This window comes from Phoxinus phoxinus (genome assembly GCF_949152265.1).
Source record: "Phoxinus phoxinus genome assembly, chromosome: 11".
NCBI lineage: Eukaryota > Metazoa > Chordata > Actinopteri > Cypriniformes > Leuciscidae > Phoxinus > Phoxinus phoxinus.
The window spans coordinates 28,373,681-28,400,688 of record NC_136886.1 but is presented as its reverse complement, the minus strand read 5'-3'; the positions used below and the strand labels follow the sequence as shown (position 1 = coordinate 28,400,688).

The 27,008-nt window shown below is 37.4% G+C and overlaps 1 protein-coding gene across 2 annotated transcripts; it reads left to right on the top strand.

Moving 5' to 3' along the window:
* The first annotated feature begins 2,785 nt into the window (after nt 1-2,785).
* col5a2b (collagen, type V, alpha 2b) lies at nt 2,786-27,008 on the top strand. 2 transcript variants are annotated; one of them, XM_079627640.1, is made up of 54 exons: nt 2,786-3,003; nt 7,659-7,871; nt 8,032-8,048; nt 8,171-8,203; nt 8,357-8,389; nt 8,585-8,638; nt 8,827-8,916; nt 10,099-10,176; nt 10,281-10,325; nt 10,424-10,477; nt 10,619-10,672; nt 10,848-10,901; nt 12,331-12,384; nt 12,562-12,615; nt 12,727-12,771; nt 12,881-12,934; nt 13,335-13,379; nt 14,028-14,081; nt 14,228-14,326; nt 14,415-14,459; nt 14,658-14,756; nt 14,888-14,941; nt 15,091-15,198; nt 15,323-15,376; nt 15,487-15,585; nt 15,782-15,835; nt 16,109-16,207; nt 16,731-16,784; nt 16,978-17,031; nt 17,204-17,257; nt 17,771-17,824; nt 17,973-18,017; nt 18,114-18,212; nt 18,337-18,444; nt 18,779-18,832; nt 18,970-19,023; nt 19,555-19,608; nt 19,700-19,753; nt 19,833-19,940; nt 20,016-20,069; nt 20,200-20,253; nt 20,407-20,568; nt 21,177-21,284; nt 21,422-21,529; nt 21,617-21,670; nt 21,752-21,859; nt 22,390-22,443; nt 22,696-22,803; nt 22,887-22,940; nt 23,036-23,143; nt 23,462-23,786; nt 24,419-24,606; nt 24,687-24,929; nt 26,112-27,008. In XM_079627640.1, exons 1-54 carry the CDS (start codon nt 2,913-2,915, stop codon nt 26,256-26,258), a joined length of 4,500 nt encoding a protein of 1,499 aa, XP_079483766.1. In that variant the 5' UTR covers nt 2,786-2,912; the 3' UTR covers nt 26,259-27,008. The 2 variants fall into 2 exon arrangements, with proteins under 2 accessions (XP_079483766.1, XP_079483767.1); XM_079627641.1 differs by lacking the exons at nt 2,786-3,003; nt 8,032-8,048 and adding an exon at nt 6,739-6,977 and having other exon boundaries at nt 8,151-8,203.

Here is a 27,008-nt window from a genome sequence, read left to right as displayed (position 1 = left end):
TCTGATTATCTTCTTTTGTAGAGTAATAAAATAGTTTACACAAAGAATATTTGTGGTTAATTATGAACACTTTATTTTACTGGCAACACTTTACAATACGTTTCTATTTGTTAACATTAGTTAACAGTTAACAGGAACTAACAATGAAAAATAGCCTATTTCTAAAGCATTTTCAACATTTCTAATACATAGGCTAATTAAAATCAAAAGTTGTATAATAATCGTATTTAATTAACCTGAGCTAACATGGGCAATGAACAGTTGTAGGCCTGTTTTTATTAACTAATATTAACAAAGATTAACAAATACCTTAGCAGTTATATTTTTTGCATTGTTGTTAGTCAATGCATTAACTAATATTAAGAAATGGGACCTTATTGTAAAGTGTTACCATTTGTTTAGTTTTGTTTCAGTTATTTCTTGTTACATACTGTCAGCTTCAGCGAGAGAAGTAATACTTCAAAGTACAGAAACAACATGCAAGAGATAAATCATATGTTTTTTATATTTTTTATAGCAACTTCTGCTTTGAGTTTAACTTATGTTTTGGTACATTTACAATCTGTGATGATGTCTAATGTCAATTTTTAGGATAAGCTAAATGTTTGCAGTGAATCACAGATGGTGAAATAAACTGTGGTTAAAGACAACTAAAAGGTGTTTCTCACCTCGTAACTGAACCAAGATCACTTTGCCCACACTAACAAAACATGTGGATACTTTACTGTGAAAGGGAAGTGAACTTGAGTCTGCATAAAGTAATTTGTCTATACTGCAGTGTCCAAGGCTCATTTGGCTAGAATGTATTTACGGAACGACTCACTCACTCATGACCTCATGTGGCTCCTCTTTATGTCCACTGATGGCTGGAGAGAACTGAGGTCCGTGACTGTTGAAGGCACACTGGTAAAACATTAATGGGAAAAAAGAGCTTTTGTAAAGAGTTGTTAATAACAGTCTGTACACATGTACAGTAATGCTTTGTGAGGCCAGCCAAGAACATCCTAGGTCACCCTGTTATTCAGGCAATTATGACGATAAGGTGGAAGAATGTTTGCAATGGGAATAAACTACTTCATTTTTAATTGTACAAACAACTGTTGGAAATGAATTGGAGGGAAACAGTCTAACAACCTATATTTGTAACAAGTAATTTGCCTTCTTAGATGTAGAAAGATTTGTGCAATTAGGCAGGCCGAGTATGAATGGCCAATCCTGTACTGGTTTCAAAATGAACCCCCACCCACCAAAGTGTCTTTAGAGGTAAAATTGTGTTATAATTTACTCTTGTAGTTTCAAGCCTGTATGACCTTCTTTTGTCTTTGGAACACAAATAAGATATTTAGACAAATGAAAAGTGCAGTTAAATTCAATTGGCTTTAAGATTGATGCACGCTAGCATGGTTGTTCTATTTATATTTTGACTTTTTGAAAGAAGTCTATTATGGCAGCCAAGGCTGCATTTGTTTAATAAAAAATATGAATATTACTGAAATATTACTGTATACTGTATTATACTATACTGTATTACTATTTTAATACAATTTGAAATGTAATTTATTCCTGTGATGGCAAAGCTGAATTTTCAGCATCATCACTCCAGTCTTCAGTGTCACATGATCCTTCAGAAATCTTTCTAAAATGCTGATTTGCAGCTCAAGAAACATTTTTTTTCTTATTATCAATGTTGAAAACAGTTGTGCTGTTTAATATTTTTGTGGAAACCTTGATACGGCTTTTTCAGGATTCTTTAAAGAATACTTCAAAATAACAGTATTTATTTAAAACAGAACTTTTTTTAACAGTACAATTATCTGAACTGTCACTTTTGATAAATTTCATGTATCCTCGTTGAATTACAGTATTAATACGTGTTTTAAAAGCCCAAACTTTTGAATGTTTTACATTTTTATGAAGCAAAAACAAAAACCTCATTGCACATTTGGCCTATACAATATTTAAATTACATTTGCCTATACATTTTCATGATTTTGTGATCATGATCTCAGTTCCTTGCGTTACATGGCAGAAGACTGATAGGAATATCTCACGTTAACGAGTTTTAACTCATGAATATTAATGCAGGTGTTCACTAATTCATGTTTACTAGCTTAGCAAATTATCATGTTTAATACTTTATGCATTCAGGTGCAACATATAAGTGTCACACATTAACGGCACAACAGAAAAAACTTTTGTGTTTCATAACTTTTTTAATGTTTATATTTTGATGCAACATCAATGAAAAGGGGTAGCACTTTATTTTACAGTCCTGTGCCACATATACATACTATGTACTTAGCAATGGGTTATAACTAGGTGAATCTACCCCTAAATCTAACCTTAACACATGTAGCTACCAGTACATTCTTGGGTACACTGTAAGTACATGTACTGTAAAATAAAGTGTAAACGAAAAAGGTATAAAAGTTTGTCAAGCACTGTGTCTAATATGAACAAATAGGTTAGCATATGATTCACTGCAGATTCTACTCACCAAATGATGTGTTTTTACCTACACATCTAAGAAATAAAGTAAACCCACTGCACATACACTTGTCCTATAATTAAATCTATTGGTGTTTGCTGAGTGATGCTGGTGATCTTTGTAGTGTTATGGCAGTGATACATGATGCATTCTGCTTCATGTTCTTCACAAGTGTGCATGATCTTAAAGAAAACTGGAGGCTCGAGTTATTTTTGCTCCAGCTAGATGAGAGGCTGGAGAACCACAGGGCGGGGGTGCACAGGCTGCCTGGAGTTTTCATACGGGGAGCGTCTGCGCAGAGGTTGGCAGCTGCGCTCTCTCGGGTACAGTGGGCATCTTGTGGAGCGCATGTTGAAGCTGTGATTTTTTAACAGTCTACCTCCTGTGGCAGGCACAGGCAAGGCTTGTGCCCCCCGTCGTGAAAATGACCGCAATTCATCACCTCAGGATACCTGTGTGGCTAGGGCTCTGTTTGGCCCAGGTGTTATTGATTATGTGCCAGGATGTTAAGACCGGTGAGTAACCTAAATTACACTTTACTAACCTGACAGAGCAGGTGGAGAGATACTCTGTATATCAGTAAGACCAGCGTCTCTCATGTCATTTTTATCATGGCACACTGTAAAAAAATATTGTTGGTTTAACTTGAAAAAGTAAGTTACCTGGTTGCCTTTAAAATTTGAGTTCATTGAAATTAAACAATTGAGTTAATGCAATGAAGGAGATTGGTTTAATCAATAGAAACTCAAAATATTATGTTATCTGAACTACATATCGAAGTTGATTTGACAAAGGAAAAAAAGTTGTGGTTACAAATAATGAAAATATTTTTTACAGTGCACTTGAACATGACATTCAACTGATTTTTCATTCATCTGTGGACAGTGTAAGATACTTTTTCGAGGGTTTCAAAATGCAAAAGTCTAAACTCATTTCATTTAGATTAAAAATGACTTCCACTCTTGGTTAAATAATAAAGCCTCATTTTGTATTATTGCAGTACAATTATGTTATTTTGTAGAATGAAGAAAGCATTCTCCACTTTTTTTGCTGTTGCTAATGTTCATATGAAGTTATGGAAAATGTATTTCTGACTGTTCTCTGAATGTTCAAAATGTCTAATTTTTTTAATGTTTTAAAAACATTCCATTTTATCATTCTTCAAACATTTTGGGAACCGTACTTTTGAACGTTCTCTGAAACAAGCAGTACATTTGAAAAACTTTAGACGAAAGTCCAACTAAAACATTTCAGAAAACCTTCAATGAATAATGTATAAATAACATTACATTTTTTTGAGTAAAGACCAGATAATATTGAACGAATGTTCTATTCATGTTACTGAAGGAACGTTTGTCCATAACATTCCCTGTTATCTGCATAGCTGGTTTTATCTTGATAGCATCATTCCTTGCTAAGCACAATTTTGATTTCTAATTTAATTGTGAACGCTAAATTGTCCTGATCTTCTGCTTTGTCAGCTCTATCGTAGCTGGAGACATGCTTTCATTACCTTGTAATGATGTGAGGTTTTTCTGGACCAAAGAAGGCCACCAATTGTGGTCAAAGTTCTTTCCAAAAGAGATGCTAGACACACCCAATCATGTGGCGAATGCGTTTGCCTAAAATCCAACAATGATGTTTTCACAGTCATTTAGGTTGGTCATACAATTCAGTTAAAGTTATTGATCAGTATTGTTGGGTAGCTCAGCAAGAATCAAGTCTAAAATTATATTACATTTTGCAGGGTAATTTCATGCAGTCACACTTCAACCCTAGTTTGATGTACAGCGGTCTCAAATATAGTACACTAAATAAAACAACGTGTGTGACCCTCCCAGGGTAATTATCTATGGTGACACGTCAGGAGAGCCAGCTCGTAATGTTTTATGAGGTGGGAGGATATTATATCAATCACAGGGTCTGCAATACAGGACTTGTAGAGAAACATTGCTTGCACCAAAATGACAAATACAATGTCCATTCTATACACGAGTATAGTAAAGACATTCCAAAGAGGATATTTTAGTTACAAACTTCAGACAGAGGGCGAGCCTTTTTCGCTTTGACAGAAATAAAAGTTGCCCACAGGCTAACCTTAAGCAGAACCTATAATAGAGGCCGCTGTGGTTTCCCTAAAATAACCTAGTGCTTTTCCACTAAATTGGTACTTGCTGTCTTTTCAGAATCATGCTTTAAAAAGGCCAGTTTCATACAGCTGAGTAGCAGCAGGTGTCTTTCTGGTAGTAGTTTTACTGCACCAATGCCATTGACAAGACTAAAAATAATATACATTGACAATTATTTCAGGCCTTCAGCATATTTACAGTCCATGGTCACAAACAGGTCCTAGAATGAACACCTAGAATGAATGGCGAGTATATGAAATGGTGTCAATCGCCAGTTGGCCAGTAACATTTTTATAAATTCTAACAATGCAAAATTATAAGAACATTAGGCTTGAACAAACGTGACCGGTGCTCGGGACAGTTGACAGGCCAGCACTGCATCGTCACGAATGTTTAAGCCTTGCCAATTTAAATATTCAAGCTCAAGAAGACTTAGACGCCTATGCCCAGAAATTGCACGCAAATACTGAATTGAGCTCCCTTTCAAGCTTGACATATTATATAAACAGACATATTCAAACTAAATTATGCCAAAATGCCCGTCACAAAGTCTATTATTTTGAAAAGTAAAGTGCAGAGAAATTTCACATAGTCTTCTTAATTGCTTGGAATGTCTTTATGACATAATTTGGGCCTTTACTGGAACAATTACAGCTGGCACAAACGCCTTGGATGAAAGTAGGGGCAACAAATGTCTCCTAAAATAATTCTTCCCTTCCATAAAGCTGTCTGCACTTCCACTGTGTTTCTGCACTAGACGCACTGTATTAAAGGCTTTCATACACATTATTGCTTGATTACAGCAGTTGAAAACGCTAGAAGCCAGCCATCAGGATAGACTCTAATGCGACAGACTTTGAGCATCAGAACCGGCATTTACTCTGTCTACCGTCTCTGTCTTGCTACAGCATCTAATCAAGAAGAGTTACTCAGCCTGGAGCTGTCGCTCAGAGCCAGACAACACGAGGGGGTTTAAAAGACACATGAAGGGGAATTAATTTGGCGTCTTCTCCTCGGGTGTGTGTTTATTATAAAACTGTGGTCAATATTCTGACTGCTGAAATATTAGGTAATTTATTATGCATTCCTCCACAATTATGTGAAAGTATTACAGTTTTTAAATTTGACATTTGCTGGGACCCTAAACTCTTCATACAGTTCTCATCGACTGTCAGCTTGACACAGCAGTACATTTTACATGTAAAATGCACAAAGACTACCAAAAAACCATTTCGATATGGTATTACTGTAGAAATGTAGCAAATTGCTATCTTATTCAGTTTTGTATTATGTTAGGTTTGGAGAGTTTAACAGTTTTGAAAGGAGTATTGTAAACATGCGCAAATTGTTCTGTAGGTAGTTTTGGTGGTGGTTGTATCGTGAGAAAATAATTTATGTAATTTGAAAGAAGAAGTCATTGAGTGCATTTTGTGGCAAAGCCCACATCTTGTGCTCAGTGAAGAGTTTTGAAAAAGTGACTAATATTAAGAAACTGGTCCTGGTACTTAAATAATAATAATAATAAAAAATAACCTGTAATTGTTTTAATAGTAGGCTATCTATTTTTATTTTATTTTTAGATTTGGTTTATTTCAATATGGTATTACTGAAATGTAGCAAATTGCTGTCTTATTCAGTTTTGCATTATGTTTTGAAGTTCCACAGTTTAAACGTTTTCAAGTAACAACGTAACAGTGCAGATTGGCTTGTAGAAACATCATTTTGGTGCTGATTGTGTCTGACAAAAATTAACATTGTATGAAGCAAGTGCATATTATTAACATAATTTTTTTTTTTTCAGTTTACTTTCTTTTGTTACTTGTTTTATCTTTATGTTCGAAATAAAGCATTAAATAAATAAATAAATAATAAAGCAGAGATGGGAGGACAAGATAAACTATACAAGTGAAGAAAGTTTTAAACCATTCAAGTACGGATACATTTTTTAAAGCAATGTTGGTCAGACAGAAAGGTGTACTGTATAGACAGACCCGCCCCGTAATTTGACTTTGAAAAAAGAACAGAAAAAAAGATTCAAAATGTGGTTCTTGATGTGGTATGAGAGGTGCATCCTCAAAAGTCTGAGTGAAAAATGTCTGAAGGTGTCCAGCTGCAGACCTCAATTACAGGGTGTGGCATATGATGTGATGACCAGCTACATGAGGGCAAGCACAACTGGATGAATGGTGGCATTGCTCTAGTTCTGTCTGAGTCTAAACCATTGTAGGCTACTTTATACTATAACTTATAATTATAGCTACTTACTGCTGCCTTCCACTGCTGAAATCAGAAAACTCACAAGAGTTTGGGCTATCTGCTAATAGGCCTACAGTGCAGATTTGGCATGTCCATCAGACAATGTAAGAAATATTCAGTCTTTGCGATTTATTTTTTATTTATTATTTTTTTTCCCTTGATAAGCGTAGTGCTACCATGTTACGACTGTTAATTGTAGAAACAAACAACAACAACAAAGAATGTGTGTAGCACTGTGGTTAGTAGCCTATGCTAAGTTTTTGTAAGGACTGTTAGCTTTCTAAGTTATACGAAGACATAAAGGAAAAGCTGTGAGTTTCTACCACAATATTAGCAGTAAGCATAACCAAAGTGTGATTTAGGATGAAAATATCAAAATGAGAATTATTAAGTAACTAATTTAATGTGAAAAAGTGAAAATTAGTTACTTTAATTGTGAACAAAACTTGACGCTTGACGCCATCTGCTGGCGGAGTGAATTGCTGCTGTTTTTGCCAAAATGTTTATTTTTTTCCCCTCAGCAATATATCACATAAACCAATCTCACCACAAACAATAATTAAGTAATTAAGTAAGTAAATAAATAATTGGCTATAATTTGGAAGCTACAATTTTGGAAGCTAAGAGTAAAAAGATTTCCAATTTAAATAAATAGCTACATAATTGCGCTTTTCATTTTTTTTTTAGGTGATTGTGATTAAAAAATAATGTAATGTTTGTGTATGATAGACTATAAATGACTGATATAAAAATCATTATGTCTGCTTATTTTCGTCTTTGAACAGAGGACACGAAAAGCTGTAAAGACGGTGATCAGAATTATTCCGAAAAGGAGATTTGGAAGCCAGAGCCGTGCAGACTTTGTGTCTGTGATAAAGGCCAGGTGATCTGTGAGGAGATACGCTGTGAGGACCTGAAGGGATGCGAACAGTTCATCATCCCAGAGGGAGAGTGCTGTCCTGTGTGTCAAACCTTCGCTAGTGCGCATGGAAGGATCGGTGAGTCTTACACGAAACGGCCGCTAGAGGGCAGACGTCAATTAGATTCGTAAAGGGAATTCATGAGGAGGGGAGATCGTTTATTTATCATTTATTAGGCTATATTTATTATAATTAAGTGTTTGAATTAATTTAATTATGTTGTGTGTTTCTTTTGCAGAAACAATTGCGTTTAAGGTATGTGAATACTTTTAAAATTCAGGCATGTAGATTAACATTTGTTGGGCCTATTTGTAATGGTTTTTTTTCCATCACAAATGAATATAAAGTTTTGATTAGGCCTGCATGTTTTTTTTCAGGGCCAAAAAGGTGAACCTGGTGACATTCCTTATGTGAGTCTATAAGATTATGCTTCTGTCCATCATATGTCCATACAATATTTCCTAACAGATATAATAATATGACAGTATAGTGTTATGTGATTAAAATTGTTATACTATTGTATTATTATGAATACATGTTTTTTTGTTGTTGTTTTTTTTTAGATTGTGGGAGTACCTGGGCGTCCAGGACCAATGGTGAAAAAAGAATACACACACACACACACACACACACACACACACACACACACACACACACACACACACACACACACACACACACACACACACACACACACACACACACCTCTAATCTTTTTTTTTTTTTTGAATCCCTATTCTTACCCTGTCAATCAAAGTGATGTCCATTATCTTGTGTGTCACATCAAAAAGGGTCCCCCAGGAGCAGACGGCCGAGCAGGATATCCAGGAAGCAAAGGAAGACGAGTATGTGACATTTGCCAATAAAGTCATTTGTATTCTGTTATTTGGCTTTTTCACCTCGAAAACATCCAAGACTTTCTTATTGGATGGAAGTTATGGCTAGACCAAATTACTTTGAGTGAATACATAGTGTAAAGTAGTAAATTACAGCTAAATTGTTCAAATTTGACATGCAATGTGTTTTTGTGAAGGGTGTCCCAGGTCCATCTGGTTTTGATGGAGAGCCAGGTGTCCCAGGCATGCCAGGTGAGGCTGGTCCTGTGGGCAATTCACTGCCTGGGGTGAGTTGGTAACATTATCTGTCCTGGTTTTGGAATTATAAAATCTGAATGTGTAATGCATGTTATTACTAAATGAAGATAAAGTGATGAGATGAGATGTCATTACAAGGGGGACTGGGGGAGAGGAGGTTAATATTTTTGAATTAAGATTAGATGGGGCAAATTCATTTTTTAAATGAAGTGCATGGATAAGTCATCTATAATAAACGGAACAATATTCCATACAAAATGGTACATTTTGATCTCATGGTGACCTTACATCACTGAGCAACAGTGTTTCTGGTCAAGTCAGTTTTTGATCTGAGTGTTTTATGAGGTGACGACTGTGAAAATTAGGCTATATTTTATATACTGCTTTATTTAACAGTCCTGTTACCGCATGTACATAATATGTGCTCATAGTAATTGTAATAACTGGGTAATAACTATGTACTAACCCTGAACCTACCCCTAAACCTAACCTTAACCCATGTACCTTTTATTACCCAGTACTTTCTTAGGTAAGTTCACTGTAAGCTCACTTTCATATCATGCTGAATTGAATATGATTTTGGATGCACTTTATTTACAGTATGTGCACTTGCGTGTGTAAGTGTGATTGTTACTATCACATGGTTCCCTTGACAAAACAAAACGATTATTGCAGAAAATAAGGTCTGAGAATAAGGTCTGTGACTAATAAGCTTATGATTATTACACGTTTTGTTAACACCCATTCAAAAAAGCCATTGAATTCAGGATTATGGAACTAGAAGAGTTAAAATGCTAACTCTTTTCTGGGGTTTTGGCCTACTAAAATAAGTCAAGCCTGCACCACTCTATTGAGACGTTTATCCCAGTGAAACGGCTTCTCCAACCAGAATAATGGTAGGGTGGGTCTTGATTTTGTCAATCGGGAATTGATTGGGTCGTTGGATGGTTGTGGTTTGCTATTGGTTGAGTTCATATGAGTGACAGGTTGTCCCACCCTCACGTCAGTAAACACGTCATCAGAGAAGAGAAGAGATGTCGCTGAAAGAGGAAGGGAAGTTTGATTAAAGATTACAAGGGCACATGCATTAAAAAAAATAATGATGTGCACAGATAAATAATGCAATATTCCTTTTAAAAACAAGAATTGTCAATTTTGATTTCATAGCTACTTCTGATCTGTAAATCTATGGTGACATTTATGTTTTACAGAGTCACTTTGCATCTCAAATGGCCTCTGGATTCCAGGATGGAAAGCATGGAATGGCGGGGATGGTCTCTGGAGCACCGGTAAGGATCTTTCCACATTCAATAATGACTTTTTAAAATAAATATTTAGCTGGATTGCCAAATAGAACCACTAAACTGAGATATAACATCTTTGTTGTGATCAGGGTGAATCGGGTTCAAGAGGTCACCCAGGCCCGTCTGGTCCACCAGTAAGTTCTCTCAAGCTTGATGCTGTCTACATATGAATGTCTTCATTTCAGTTTTTGTTTTGTTCTGCATGTTTTTACCACATTTATTTTCCTCTCAGGGGCCAACAGGAGCACAAGGTGCGCCAGGAGATTCGGGTGATCCTGGGCCCATGGTAAGACTTACGCGTAAAGTCCATGATAAATATTCTGACAATTATTGGTAAATGAATACAACTAATATTCATCCATGCCATACAGTTCAAGAAAAACAATTGTGCCACTTACTGTGCAATAAATAATTTGTTTCTCTGTAGGGCTCTTTTGGTCCAAGGGGGCCAGATGGTCCTCCAGGAAAAGCTGGTCCAGATGTGAGTAGACCAACAATTGGACCAACAAAAGTTATTTAAACATCAAAGAAAAGCAGTTGATTCAATATGGTGTCCAATCGTCTAAAAATGCTGTCATGTACATGTTACACTGATCAGAAGTAAGATGGGTTTCCCTGTGCTTATGATAACACAGTTTTGTTCCTCTCTGTAACAGGGTGAGACTGGACCCCCTGGAAATACAGGAGAAAAAGGATTCCCTGGCTCTCCAGTAAGACAATGCTGCTGTTGATATTATGTTGGACATTTTATAGACGGCTGCTGAAATCTTCCTTATGTGCAGTATAGGATAAATGGGCTATTAACACAGGACACGACACATCACCAAATCTGCCCTAGACAGACATCTCAGACCATTGTGATGCATCTCACTGTTTTTTCCCCTCAGCGATTCAGGTTAAAAATGTACAGCTTTTAAAAATGCATCTCAAAGAAATGGAACAGATGCATCTAGTTGTTTGTGAATGCAAGAATACTATACAGCCTGTTATTACCTCTTAGATGTCTAAGTATGTTCATTTTAAGATCCACTGCAGGCTTCTAAGCATAATTGGTAGGGTCATAATCAATATTGTACTTCTACTTTTGAATGGCAGGGAACGCTTTTAGCCCTCAGTTTGCCAGCATCAACCAGAATGCACTACCCAGCTAACAAAAATATATTCTAAGAATGTTTTGCTAGCGCTCCCATTTGGTTGATAAAAACGTTATTTGTGAATGTCCAGTTTTTTCTTGGTCATGCAAATGTTAAGGAGACATTCCATTTATTGTTCTTCAACATTATGGGAATGCTACTTTTAAATGTTATCTGAGTAGTAATATTAAAAATAAACGTTAGATGAATGTTCAACTAAAACAAAAAGAAAACTCAAAAAGTAATGCTTTTGTGCAACATTTTGAGAACATTATTAAAAACAAGATAACATTATGTTAAACAAAACTTTAGACGAAGAACTTTGGATCATAACTTTGAGAGAACCTTGCCAGAATGTTAGCTAAAGTTTGAAGACCCTGTTAGCTGGGTAACTGCGCCATGCTAACCAGCCAAACCCTGACTTTAAGTTATAAACAATGAAACATTTGACAATCGGGATTTCCACAATCTTCTGGCGATCTTTACAAGTCGACGTAAAATTCCACACATGTCTGGGAACGCTATTGAAATTCTAAAACATGCTCTTTCCGATAAGTAGAGTAACGTTAAAGAGTTCCAGATGACCACAGCGTCAAACAGACTCAAATACAAATCAAAGGCTTTAATAACAGCGCAACTGATAATAATTACAAGATGACTCAAGCAGTACACATGGAAGAACAAGTGAGCAGAGAGAGAGAAAAAATAAATAAAAGAGTGGAACGTACATAGTGTGGAAGACAATGACAAATTAAACACAGATGTAAACAGTGAGTAATTAATTCATGGGAGCTAGAAGCAATTAACCCAGAAAGCAAGACGCCACGGTGCCAACTAGTGGCTCACAGACGGAATCACTGTGCTGTGCTCACACAAATCAAAACAGAGGAATATAATTCGAGTGTGGTGCTGACAGGGATCAAAACTATAATTAGAATTTCCATAAATACTGCACATTAAATGCTTAGTCACAGTGTATCCTTACCAGTGATGATTTGTTTCATAGGGCTCCAGAGGATTTCCAGGGTTGCCAGGTCAGTCAGGGATTAAAGGTCCAAAGGTGGGTTAGATTAGAACTTCCTTTCCAATACACTGATCACTGTTTACTCTTTGCACTGATCATGAATTACTTTTTAATATGTATTAGTATTTATTACTATAAAATGTACAAACCAAATACATAAGTTCATGTAATGTTTTAACTGTGTTTGACCAATTTATCTCATTCCCATTTTAGGGTCATCCAGGTCTGCAGGGTACGAAAGGAGAAGCAGGTGCTGTGGGGTCAAAGGTCAGAGGTCACATTTTTGGCGCCAATAAATTCATGTGCAAATTTTCTTGATCCTGTGTCCCCTGTAGTTTGACTGTATTAGTAAATGCCATTTTCTTTTCATTATAAAAGGGAGAATCTGGGTCTCCTGGCACCATGGGACTTGTGGGACCACCGGTATGGAGCACTTTGTGATTGCAGTTCTGATTGTGATGTTTGATTTAAACTTCACTTTATTGGATTTTTCTAAACTGCACTTTTTTGATAAAAATATTGCTCTTCATAGGGCCAGATTGGTATGACTGGTGAGAGAGGACGCATCGGTCCAGGAGGGCCTGTGGTAAGTGAACCATTAAAGAGATAGTTCACCCAAAAATGAAAATTCTGCCATCATTTACTCACCCTCAAGTTGTTCCATACCTGTATGAGTTTCTTTCTTCTGCTGAACACAAAAGAAGATATTTTGATGAATATGGGTAACCAAACAGCTGATGGGCCCCATTGACTTCCATAGTATGGAGGGGGAAAAAAAACTATGGAAGTCACATGTTTGGTTACTGATATTCTTTAGAATATATTCTTTTGTGTTCAGGAGAAGGAAATTCATACAGGTTTGGAACTTCTTTTTCATTTTTAGGTTTAATGTTTTACAAATTTGGACTTGGAGGAGAGAGTTTAGTACAATAATAGTTTACTTTAATTTGCTTTTCATCAGTAAATATATATTTTTCTGTTTGTAGGGAAAGCGTGGTATTTCTGGACATGTGGGAAAACCAGGTCCATTGGTATGTGCAAGTGTTATAGTATTTATCAATATTTACAATTGTTCTTTTTCTTTTATTTTCATATTATCAGTTTTTATTTTAATTTAAGATTAAGTTTTAGGATTTTTGTTATATGATTTTGTCATTTAAAAATATAAATATATTTATATTTTGTAATTTTAGTACATTTTATTTATTTTAAAAAAGTCAAGTTTTTTTTTTAGGTTTAACTTTTCATTTATATATAACAACAACACTAATAATGTGACCCTGGACCACAAAACCAGTCACATGTCGCACGGGTATATTTGTGGCAATAGCCAACAATACATTTTCTCAATGTTTCGATTTTTTTTGCACCCTCAGATTCCAGATTTTCAGATAGTTGTATCTCAGCCAAATATTGTCCTATCATAAAAAATATATACTTCAGTGGAAAGCTTATGTATTCAGCTTTCACGTTATGCATATATCTCAAATTACCCATGTGACTGGTTTTGTGGTCCAGGGTCACACATGTGCATGACAATCCCTCTTCTATCATTTCAGTGTCTACCCAATCAACATACCTTAAAGACATATATATATATATTCCTTTACTGTAAGATGTGGAGTATGTCCTATTAAAGACTGATGTGTTATCTAACATGACACTAATTTAATTTACAGGGCCCAATGGGAATTACTGGATCCCCAGGATTCCCTGGTGGTCCAGGCATGAAGGTACGTCTGATTGATGGTTATACTGTAGTTAGAACAGTAGATCTGCTGCACCTTCAAAATGTACATTATTATAGTTTTTATTTATAAACCACTGTTAATGGCAGGTATAAAAAATGTGAGTAACATTCTTTTTAAAAATTGTACAGGGTCAGGCAGGAGCCACAGGCCCACGCGGTACCAGTGGACCTCAAGGCCAAAGAGGGGAACCAGGCCGGCAGGGCTCATCAGGACCACAGGGCAACCAGGTGCAGTCTTACCTGTCCTACATTCCACTTTATACTTTATAATGATTTGTGTATTCAGTTATTTCCATAATGTTGATGCCATTTCTAGGGACCATCAGGAACAGATGGTACTCCTGGACCTAGAGGACAAGCAGTAAGCTCCACAAACACCCATCAAAGAATACTACAATTTGTGCTTATTATAATGCAGAATAATATTGCTACTGTAAGGCAAGTATTGCTATTATTATCGATCATTTTTAGGATGAGGGACATGAACTCCAGCACTTAAATCATGCTTTACCATTTGTGCTACAGACAGTTTTGCAATATCATCATCTGTTCATCATAGGGGATCCCAGGTGTGCAGGGCCCTGTTGGACTGCTTGGACAGCCCGGTCCACCTGGACCTCAAGGATCAACTGGACTTTCAGGAGCCAAGGGCCAGCTGGTAATGACACAATGCAAATTGCAATATTATAACCACCATAGTGGGAATCACTTTTCTCCTGTGTTTATATTTAAAGTGGATACGTTGATTACTCATATTGTGCACATTTATATATTTCATGTACCTCATAGGGGGATTTAGGTACCCCTGGGTTTAAAGGAGAACCTGGAACTAAAGGGGAGCCTGTAAGTATTGACAACATTTAGGACAGTGCCTTGAAATAATACAATTTATTTGGATGCATCACTGTTATTATTGCTCATAATTGTTTGAAATAATGTCATCAGAACATTAATCCAATGATATAGATGACATGGGATATCTTTTGTTGTAGGGCCCACTTGGAGTTCAAGGAGAAATGGGACCGATGGGAGAAGAAGGAAAACGAGGTCCAAGAGGAGACGCAGGGGCCCTTGGAGCCCCAGGTTCAGCTGGAGAAAGAGTTAGTGCCATTACGTTATTGTGAACGACCAACATGCAAGCCTACATATCCAAAGTGATTATTGCAGTGACTGCTTTATGTGTTTGCTCTTTACAACAATATGTAATGTTTTATTTTTTTCAAGGGAGCTCCAGGTAACCGTGGCTTTCCAGGAGCTGATGGTTTGTCTGGTCAAAAGGTTAGAAATATGCTAAATGGATCTCAGCCAATAAGATTTCAAAGGCTGCATCATCATCACCACTCATTTGTTGTCCATACTAAACTACATTCTCTTTCTAATTGCTCCAGGGTGCACAGGGTGAACGTGGTGTCCCAGGCTCATCAGGGCCTAAGGGTGCAACTGGAGACCCTGGCCGACTTGGGGAAACAGGAATTCCGGGAGCAAGGGTTGGTAAAATAGATATGATCTGTATTGGTATTGGTATATACTGTAATATACTCATTTTATTACATTATGTATCACACCCTATATGCTATGCAATTATTATAGACTTAAACTCTTAATTTGCTAAATAAGGATCTCTGATGATATTGCGTCCACTTCATGTAAGGTGTTCACATATTTTATGTCATGTCTCTTTAGGGCTTAACAGGCGTTCTGGGAATGCAAGGTGCAGAGGGGAAGATAGGGCCACAGGTAATATATGCACTTTTTACCTAAAATAATCTGGTTATTTTAAAGTGTCTGATTAAACAAAACATACAAACTTTCAGGTAGATTTTTAAACTCTGACATTAAAGTTTTTCAAAACTCTACACACATGTAAACAATAACACATCGTTCCAGAATTAGCCTTCTGGATTAGACTGCTATTATGGCTGAAAAGCTCTAAACAACTGGGTATTTAAAATAACACTTCTGTGAGTTCTGTCACATCTTTTGATGAAGAGTGGTGTTCTTTTTCCTTAGGGAGGACCAGGAGATGATGGGAATCCAGGTTCAGCCGGGTCTGCGGGAACAAGAGGTGCAGCAGGACCCATGGGTCTACCTGGACCTAAAGGCTTCAGTGTAATTCTCTAATATATGTTTATTTATATAAAAAAAACATAAGATTATATTCTTAATTTTACCGATATGTGTCATTTTGTCTATTAAAATGTATCTCATAACACCTTCTGTGAGCAAAAAGTACATAAGGGTGATTCTTCTAGGGGGACTTTTCTGTCCCCTAGATTCACTGATTTTAAATATTTAGAACAACGCTATCAAAAAAAAACAAAAAAAAAAACATTTTACGTTCAAAGGATAGATTATAACAGTTTACAGATTTTTTTTTCTAATTTTTAAGTGTTGAAATGTTACATTTTCGGATTGTCTCCTATCTTGACATTTTAACAGAATTTGTTATAGAATATTTGTTAAATAACATATTTGCTAAGAAATTATATTTTTCATTAATTTTGTATTTATGTGTACAGTTAAAAGAATAGAGAGTCAATGATAATGAGTTTTTTGTTATAAATGTTCATGTGATGATTTCCCCCTTCCTTCCTGTTTTCCTGTAATGAAATGAGTTTTTCTGAATATCCAGGGTGATCCGGGGAAAGCAGGAGAGACAGGATCATCAGGAGGAGCAGGACAAAGAGTGAGTCCTGGCTTACAATTATAGAGCAACATTGCTATGGCAAGCTTAAAACATGCTGTAACATTTCAAAACAAGCTACATGTCTTATAAAAGACTTTCTAGTGTAAAGACCATCAGTGCTGGTATTGTAGCCTATAGCATAAAGAGTCAAGTGAATCATTATGATTTGATATGATGGTTATGATTCCTGCAGGGACCTAATGGAAAAGATGGAGAAGAAGGTCCAGCGGGAACTCCAGGACCACTCGTGAGTCTTCCAATTAGTAATTTATGGCACATTTATGTCTATTTCAATTTTCTGTGTATTTTGATGGGTCGACTTAGCTATTTCAGGTATCTCAAGTAATATGTCTGTTGTGGTAAAATATTAAGAAGTGGAGCTCATAGCATATGGCTGTGTATATTTTATTTATTTTCAGGGAGTAGCAGGGAAGAGAGGTGAACAGGGACCTCCTGGACTAACTGGCTTTCAAGTATGTGCTTTTTTCTTTGGTTATGCATTCACTCAGAGATTACTTTGAATGTTCAAATGCTCTTAAACGGGTCATATCATGAGAAATTGTCCTTGATCTTTTCAAGCTGCAAACTGCAAGTTTGAAATCTCAAAACTGCCTTCCTAGTCACAAAAGACAATCTATCAAAATCAAGCAAAACTGAATTTCTGAATTTCTGCCCACATTAACAATGGCATTTATTCACTTGGTGTTAACATTTTTTGTCTTTGCAGTCAAGGTCATTCAAGGATATAGAACATAAAAATGTGGCTATAATGTGGGGTACTGTAATCTGTCAAACTTTGTGCTGTGTGTACACAAATCGTTTTGGTATAAACTTGACTAACAATATACATGGACCTCGAAGACAAAAAATAAAATAAAATAAAAATGTATATTTAAAAATGAAAAATGTCACATATCTGTAAGCAAACTTGATATGATTTGTCCCTGTTCGAGTAAAATCTATTATTAATTATGCTAAATGTCTAGGGTTTGCCTGGACCCCCAGGCCCACCAGGAGAGTCGGGAAAACCAGGCGATGAGGTGGGTTGATCATTTCTTTGTGCTCTTTTACTTGATCATTATATTCCAGTCTTTACCTCTTGTCATTTCTGCTGGACAGGTAGAACACAAACTGACTGAGAATGGGAATTATTAAAGAACTCTATGGCTTTGATTTTTCCCCCCTCAGGGCATCCATGGAGAGGCTGGTGGTGCAGGGCAAACTGGTCCAAGGGTGAGCCTGTTGTACTTGCACTGCAACGTATCAGAGCACACCATTTATCAGTGCACATAAGAAATATCCCAGTATTTTAATCTGTCATTTTTCTAGGGTGAACGTGGAACCCCTGGAGAGAGAGGTGATTCAGGGTCTAATGGGTTACCAGGAACCAAAGGAAGCCTAGGAACCCCTGGACCTGATGGTCTCAAGGTTAGAGTCTTTTTTTACTCACTAATAATCATCAAGAATGCTGCATGGTGCAATGCATCCATTTAGTTCCTAAAAGATGAAATAATTCAACATAATCAACATGACAACAACAATGGCTCTTCAGGGTAAACCAGGTCCAACTGGAACTCTAGGAGAACCAGGATCACCAGGCTTACAGGGCATGCCAGGAGAAAGAGGGATAACTGGACCAGCTGGGCCTAAAGGAGAAAGTGTGAGTGTGGAATCAGAGGAATCACATGTTAAACATTTGCACGTGCATAACAAACACAGTATATTTTAGTTTCATGCTTTGCAGTCAGTGCAACAATAATGCATATATTAAATGCATCGGTGGGTCAGGCTCTGTTTGGGATGACGGCTGACATATAGATGACTCTCATATCCTTTGGCAGGAAGTTAATATTCTCTTTTATCTGTGATCTGTGTGGCGATGTGATGTAGCGAAGGAAACCACATCTGTAACACATCAATACAGAGTTCTCTATATTTTTCGTATTGATTTGCACAAAACCATGTGTTTTAATACTCTTTATCTGTTTTCTCAGGGAGCCGTGGGTAACAGAGGGGCTGAAGGGGCGGCTGGTAATGATGGGGCTCGAGTGAGTGATCAGGAAGAACTGAACCTACCAGTCAATAATTCTGAATTAAAAAATATCCATATTTCACATTTCTGACCCATTTCTTAACACAACAGGGGTTACAAAGACACTAAATAAAATGTATTTTATGTGTGTAGGGATTACCCGGACCTGTTGGACCTACTGGACCAGGCGGTCCATCTGGGGAGAAGGTTTGATTAAAAATAATAATTAATTAACTAATTAAGGGATGGTTCACCCAAAAAATCATTATTTGCTCACCCTCAAGTTATTCCAAATCTGTATGAATTTCTTTCTCCTGCTGAAGACAAAAGAAGATATCTAGAAGAATGTCGGTAATCAAACAGTTGATGGACCCCATTGACTTCCATAGTAATTTTTTCCCATACTATGGACGTCAGTGGGGTGCATCAACTGTTTGGTTACCCATATTCTTCAAAATATCTTCTTTTGTGTTCAGCAGGAGAAAGAAGTTCATACAGATTTGGAATAAGTTGAGGGTGAGTAAACAAATGACAGAATTTTCATTTTTGGGTGACCTTTCCCTTTAAACTATTCATAAGTGGTGAATTGATCCTGTCTGCACTACCTCGTGGTGTTTTTTTCTGCAATGCTGTAACTTTGAAGTTTCTTCTGTTCTTTAGAAGTAGCCTACTGATTAAAAAGTACATTTGACATCTGTTGCTACTTAGATGTACTCAGAACTGATTGTTCAATTACAGGGAGAACAAGGCCCAAGAGGCCCTTCTGGATCTCCAGGCTCCAGAGCAATGCCTGTGAGTAGAGCAGTTTACCAGGAGAAAACCGATGTTCGCTGAAGTTCCTTACTCGTGTGTTTCACAATTCCACTGATGTATTGTGTTTCAGGGCTCACCTGGAGAACCAGGTCCTACTGGTCCTGTTGGGTTTGCTGGGCCTCCCGTAAGTCCATCCATCCATCATAAAACATATTTCTTTGATATAATATGCCATAAGCTGTAAACATATGTTTTTGTGCTAGGGTCCTGATGGTCAGCCTGGAGTTAAAGGTGAAACTGGAGAGGAAGGTGGAAAGGGTGAGGCGGGGTCTCCAGGGCCTCGGGGAATGGCAGGAAAACCTGGACCACAGGTGAGCAATGTATATATGCACATGTGTATGGGTTGATAGACTAAAAAATATGTATTAATATAGTACTTCTTTTAGGGAGTGACTGGAATCACAGGCCTTAAAGGAGGAAGAGGTACTCAAGGAGCAGCTGTAAGTTACAAAAATCATGGTATCAAAATCAATGTTTATCAACTTAGAAATACCCAGAAATGCTTTGTTATTTGCTGAATCCTTTTGCTGTTTTTCTTTCTCTCTTTTGTGGAATCCTTTTTGCTAAAAGGGTCCCAGTGGTTTCCCAGGATCCCCAGGAGGTGTCGGCCCACCAGGCTCTGCTGTGAGTGACAATCCCTAATACGGATTAAACCAACAAAGCAGTGCTTAACAGCAAGTCCTTCAAATAGTATTTGCAATGTGTTGATTCTTTTTTGACCAATAAATTAAAGACTACATATGGACTCTAATCTGATTATACTGAAATATTTCTCAGGGTCCAGTTGGCGAGCCTGGTCCTATCGGATCCCCCGGTAAAGAGGGCCCACCTGGGCTTCTGGGAGAACCTGGAGGTACTGGCCGCCAGGGGGAGCGTGGAAACCCTGGATCTGCTGGTAACCCTGGAGACAAAGGGGAACCAGGAGACGACGGACTGCCAGTATGTGATTCCATTTCACTATATAAAACGGAAAAAATAAACTATAGGGCTTTTCACACTGCGCTTAACCCCAGGATATCATTGTTCTTAACCCTGCTTTTAACCCAGTGTAAAGGAACGTTTCACACTTGTGAAGAAGAGACAGTTTCATTCTTACCCTTATAGTCTGAAAAGTTCATTCAGGATAAACTTGATTGTAGTATAGTCGACACCATATAATATGAGGATGTTCAACGCTGGAGCCTTTATGTAAACAGGTCGCTTGCAGCATTCGACCAATCAGTTGCACTGACACCAGAAATATGCAAATAAGGATGTTAACCCTGGGTTTAGGAATGTACAATGTGAAATGTCAGTTTGTAAATACCCAGGATAATTTTTTTAATCATGTGAAGCAAGATAACCAGGATTCAGTTTACCCGGTGTTTAGAATGAACCACGGTTAAGTATTTCAAGTGTGAAAAGCCCTCATGTGTTCAGTACTACAGTTTAATATATCATATTATATCATATAACAGTGAAAACATGGATTGCCGAAAACTCTGTCCTTGGCGGGGAAAGAGTTAATACTGTGTTCCAAAACTCATATTCTTCTTTAACTTTCTTAGGGCCCAGATGGGCCAACAGGATCTGCCGGAACTCCAGGACAGAGGGGACTTGTGGGTCTTTCCGGAATGAGAGGAGAGCGGGGTATGGCTGGCCTTCCTGGACCTGCGGTAAGTCATCACTTCTATCCTCTTGTCATGCAAGTGAATATATCTCAAAATGTGTCTTTTTAGAATTACATTTCACAGCCTCTGTGTTTTTTTAGATCATTTGACACCTCATCTACTATCTATTTGGTTTTTTCAAGGGTACACCAGGAAAAGCTGGTACCCCAGGTCCCCAAGGAACCAAAGGTGGTGCTGGACCTGTAGGTTTGCCAGGAGCAGCCGGATCCCGAGGAGATGCTGGTTCAGAGGTATGAGATGTTAGTGTAAGAAACACAGTGGAGACGGTTGGTTACAATGTATACAAAGCATTCTTAATGACTTCCTTCTTAAATTAGGGTTTGGCTGGAGCTGATGGAATTCAAGGAGCTGATGGCATTATTGGAGTCAGAGTAGGAACCCATTCATCATTTGACATGAAAAATTATAACCAAATATGGCCAAATTCACATGATGTGTTAACTTGCTTTTAGGGTGAAAGAGGAGACCCAGGCCCAGAGGGTCTTGCAGGTGGCCAGGGAACCCCAGGAACCCCAGGACCGGTCGGAACTCTTGGAGGTCCAGGACAGAGAGGAGATCAGGTTTGTTTCCTGTATCCATTGCTGATACTTCACAGTAGTTTGGTTTTTAATACATTTATTGGTCCCACTTTATATTAGGTTTCTTAAACTACTATGTACAAACATTTAAATTAATCATTAGATACAATGCACTTATTTTGTACATGTTTACATTGTACTTATTTAATATTTGAGAAATACCTGCTTAGTAGATTACAGCTGTAATCACACTGTTGACTATTCCTTTTCCTCTTAACCCAACCTTAACCCTAACCATACCACTAAACCTGTCCATAACCTTACCCATATCTCACTGCAATAGGAGCAAACGTGTTTTGCAATACAACATGAACACAATAAGTACATTGTACTTATTTTTTTTACATATTTGTCAAAGATAAAAGTCTGACCCATTTATTTTTATTAAAAACATGTAGAGTAGTATTATTTAAAGAAATGATCCTTGCATAATGTAATATAATGAATCAATTTCTTTAATCTGATAGGCTTTTATATAGCTATGCTGTTTTATTTGTTGATATTGCGGACAGGGTGCAAGAGGCCCAGCTGGTCCTGATGGTCAGGCAGGAGTCAGAGGGAAAAAAGTAAGTCTGCCTATTCACATATTGGTACACAACTTCAGTAGCATCATACATCTGCTTATTTTAAATATATATATAAACAGAAACTTGGAAATAAAACAGTAGTTTTTAAGGGGAAAGAATAAATATGATTTCTTGAGCTTACAAGTTGACATCACGAGCTCTATGAGGACGTGAACGCTTTTTACAAGTTAAAATCTCATAATTAGGGTACGTGAACAACCCACAGCAAAAATATCTTCTAATCAACCTTAGGGACCACAAGGCCCGATGGGAGACAACGGTGACAAAGGAGAAGCGGGTGAGAGAGGTCAGAAGGGCCATCGTGGCTTCACTGGACTCCATGGACTACCTGGAGCATCAGTACGTATAATTGACAATATGTTACCTGTCACACAATACAATATCCATCCCTTAATAATCATCTGTCAATCATTTCCTTTCAGGGTGCTACAGGGGATGATGGTGCTGTAGGAATCATTGGACCGAGTGGGCAAAGAGTGAGCAACAGATTGAAATGTCACTCAACATTGATTTCACAAAGCACCGACAATACATGTTGAACAGAATTTAATTTTAAATTTGTCAATGCTAGGGAACCCCTGGCCCTGTTGGACCACCAGGAAAAGAAGGAGATGCCGGTCAGCCTGGAGCATTGGGGGCTCCTGGATCTCGAGGTGCCACTGGAGATTTTGGACCAGAGGTGAGGCGTGAGATCATGTGTATGATGTATTTTATGTTTATTATGAGATGAGATCTTCCTGTTGATACAAAAACAACTTAAGCCAGCCTAAGGAAGTTTGCTAGTCTTAGCTGGATTAGAGAGGTTTGGGCATTTTTCTCATGGGAAAAATCCAATCACTATAATTTATGCAAAGCTTTTTTTTTCTTGTCTCTTTTGGCAAATTTTCCATTTTTAATGACTCATAATCAGATACATTGTACTTTGTGATTCATAATCATGATCAGATGTTTAAACACTAATGTTCAGCATAAACATTGTTCACCCATCTGTCTGTAGGGACCCCCCGGAGAACCCGGCCCACCTGGACCCCCAGGTGCTCCTGGCCCCCCAACAGCTGCTGTCGATGACCTTTTTGGTACAAACTTCGACCTTGATGTCGAAGCTGAGCTAGAGGAACCCCCACCTCCCCCGCCAGAGTTCAATGAGGACGAAGCAAGACCCAATAACGGATCTGATGCAGTTCGGGGCGACAGTGAGGTTCACTTGTCTCTTAAGAGTCTGGGAAGTCAGTTGGACGGCATGCGCAGTCCTGATGGCACTCGCCAATATCCTGCCCGCACGTGCCAGGACCTGAAACAGTGCTATCCTCTGAAGAAGAGCGGTGAGTGAGATGAACCAACACACATTTTAGAATTACTGTAGCTCAGAACGCTTTAGTTGAACTGACCCTGATCAGGTACAGTATGAAACAGTACGTCCTGGTTTACATTTATGATACATCTCTAGGAATAAGTCACCAAAAATGAAGCATTTACTCATGCTGTTCCAATCAAACATCCATAATAAGATAATTTTACCTGATAAGTGATGCAAAACTGCATGAGATCTAAAGCTGTCTGTTTAGTGAATGTTTTTAATGCGAGTGTATTTCGTTTCATTGCACTGGCAGATTCTTTTTTTTAATTTGTTTTAAGTATAAATGTGAAAGTGAAAAATTTGGGTAAAAAAATGTAAACAAGAAAAATCAATCAGTCATTTTCAGAAAAAAAAAAAAAACTTTTCAGCTACAAATGCTCGCCTTTGTCCAGCTCTGCGAAGATCGTTCACGATACAGTTGAGTTCACGACCTCTTGCGTGACGTATACATGTTGGGATAGTCACTTGACGTAGGCCACACAAGAGTCATTATATAATCCAGTGTGATATACTGTATATGCAATAATCAATGATATACTGTATATGTGAGGATCTCACCGTTTTAAAAGAACATCTCTCTTTCTCAATGTATCCCAGGTGAGTATTGGATAGACCCGAATGAGGGCAGCGCTAGAGACGCCATCCAAGTGTACTGCAACATGGAAATGGGGGAGTCCTGTATATCTGGCAACCCTGCCACTATCCCACGCAAGAACTGGTGGACATCACGCTCCAGCTTACCAAAACCAGTCTGGTTTGGAGCAACCATGAATCGGGGAACTAAGGTTAATATGATTACAATGGTGACCATCGAAAATATTTGCCCTGTATATGTCACTTAAATGTATATTTTACTCCTCTTCAGTTCACCTATGGAAACAAAGAGGCATCAGCTAACGTGGTATCGGTCCAGTTAAGATTTCTCCGCCTTCTGTCAAAAGAAGCAGCACAGACCGTCACCTACCACTGCAAAAACAGTGTGGCCTATAAAGATGAGAAGAACAGCAATCTGAAGAAGGCTTTAGTCCTAAAGGCTTCTGATGGACAGGACATCAAGGCATATAGCAGCAACCGTCTGAAGTACACCGTCATCTCCGACGGCTGCTCTGTATGTTTCCATTTTTGACTTTGTGTTGTTTGGCAACATTTACTACATAAAATGGGGATCAGTTTTGGGGAAGCTACTTTTCCAATTTTAGATTGTTTGGGTAAAAGCTAATCATACGTTTAAGTAGTTAAACTAATAGATAACATTTAAAATACTACATTAAAAACTATTTAAGTAGGCATATTTATATTTTAATATAGTTTGTCTGGGCAAAAGTTTGGATTTTTTAATGTTTTTGAAAAAGTGAAACCGTTTTTTCCCCTCTTAATATTTTCGTAGAAACTGTGATACATTACAATTCAAAAGTGAATTGTAAAAGTTAAGTAAGACTTTTATACAGCAAGGATGCATTCAATTGATCAAAAGTGAGAGTAAAGACATATAATGTTAAAAAAGATTTTTATTCCAAATGAATCCTGCTCTTTTGAACATTCTTTCCATCATCCTTCATCCTGAAAAAAAAGTGTCATGATTTTCAACATTGATAATAATTAGAATCATTATTAATAATTCAGTACCAATAATAATTGAGCGCCAAGTCAGCACATTAGACTGATTTCTGAAGGATCAAATGACACTGAAAATTCTGCTTTGCCATCACAGGAATAAATTACATTTTAAAATCAATTAAAATAGAAAACAGTTATTTTAGATTGTAGTCATTTTTCGCAATATTACTGTTTTTAGTGAACTTCCAAAAAAAATAAAGGAAGCTTTGGTGAGCATAAGAGACTTCTTTTAAAAGTATTACAAAATCTAAATTCTTCTAAAATTTTGACTGGTTAATACTGTTAATAGTTATACTGAGTTAATACTGAGACAGTGAAATGATGATACTGAAAAATGTAGCTGTTACTGTAAAAGTTCTTACATGACTTAAGTATCCATGTATCACACAGCAGATCACTGTATGCATTCTCATTGGTAGTTTCCACATCACATTCTATCCTCATTTGCATAAAATCACTTTGTTAAACTTTTTGCATCGCCATTGCTGGAAATCATCACATATTACTGAATGACTTGCGGTCATTTCGCTGCCGCAAATTGCTGCGAATCAATGTGAACGGTCCTTAAGTTAGTTAGTCCCCGATGCTGATGACAATGTCAAGATTAGCATTCAGTAAGTGTTTTCATTTATGCAAAAACTCACAATTTTCCCCTCTTTGTTCCTCTCTCCAGAAACCCAACGGTGAATGGGGCAGGACTGTCTTTGAGTACCGCACACAAACACTTTCACGGCTCCCGATTGTGGACTTGGCTCCAGTGGATGTAGGTGGCCCAGATCAGGAGTTTGGCATTGATATCGGCCATGTGTGCTTCTCATGAAGTCAAGGATAAAAGCATCATCATTTGGACTGGAGTTCTCAGCCAATACAGTATTTATTGTCAAACGCCGTCTGTAAGGGCCTTGAGGGATTTCTGACCTTTATTTCATGATTGTTCATGATGATTTCCACTAGCCTGTGGTGTATGAGTGCATGAGAGACTATATGGACCCTTTAATTTATACTTTATACGCCATGTGTTATTAAAGTATGTGAAAACATTCATTGAAATGAATTCAAAAAGTAATGTTTTACAAATTTGACGGCCTTGAGTGTCTAAAATGTATGATGTTTTGTTGATGTTGTTCACCCTTAAATTGGAGTCATTTCTAGGGGATTTTGAAGGTTAAGTGAATCTGGATAAGATAGATGAGTTTGTTTGTGTAGTATTAAAGTAGGATCTTATTCAGGGTAGCATTCAATTCCCCAACCGTTCTCTTCCCAATCCCAATTGACCATACGAGAGAGAAAACAAACTGTTGGACGGATGATTCATTTATACTTCATTATTAATGAAAACTCTCACAGAAGCCAATGTCGGTCTTATTAAAATACTCATTACCCTACAATACATGACACAAAGAAACTCTTTATCCAGCGGTGTGTACTCTTAAGAGGGGAGAGGGGAAGCAATTGTTTGTAATGAATTCCAGATTAAATGTTTGAAATCCTTTTCAACAGAACTCAATTGATTTTTATCATGAATAAACGTTAACTGTTTGCTGCTGTTGAAAAAAAAGAGCACAAAGCT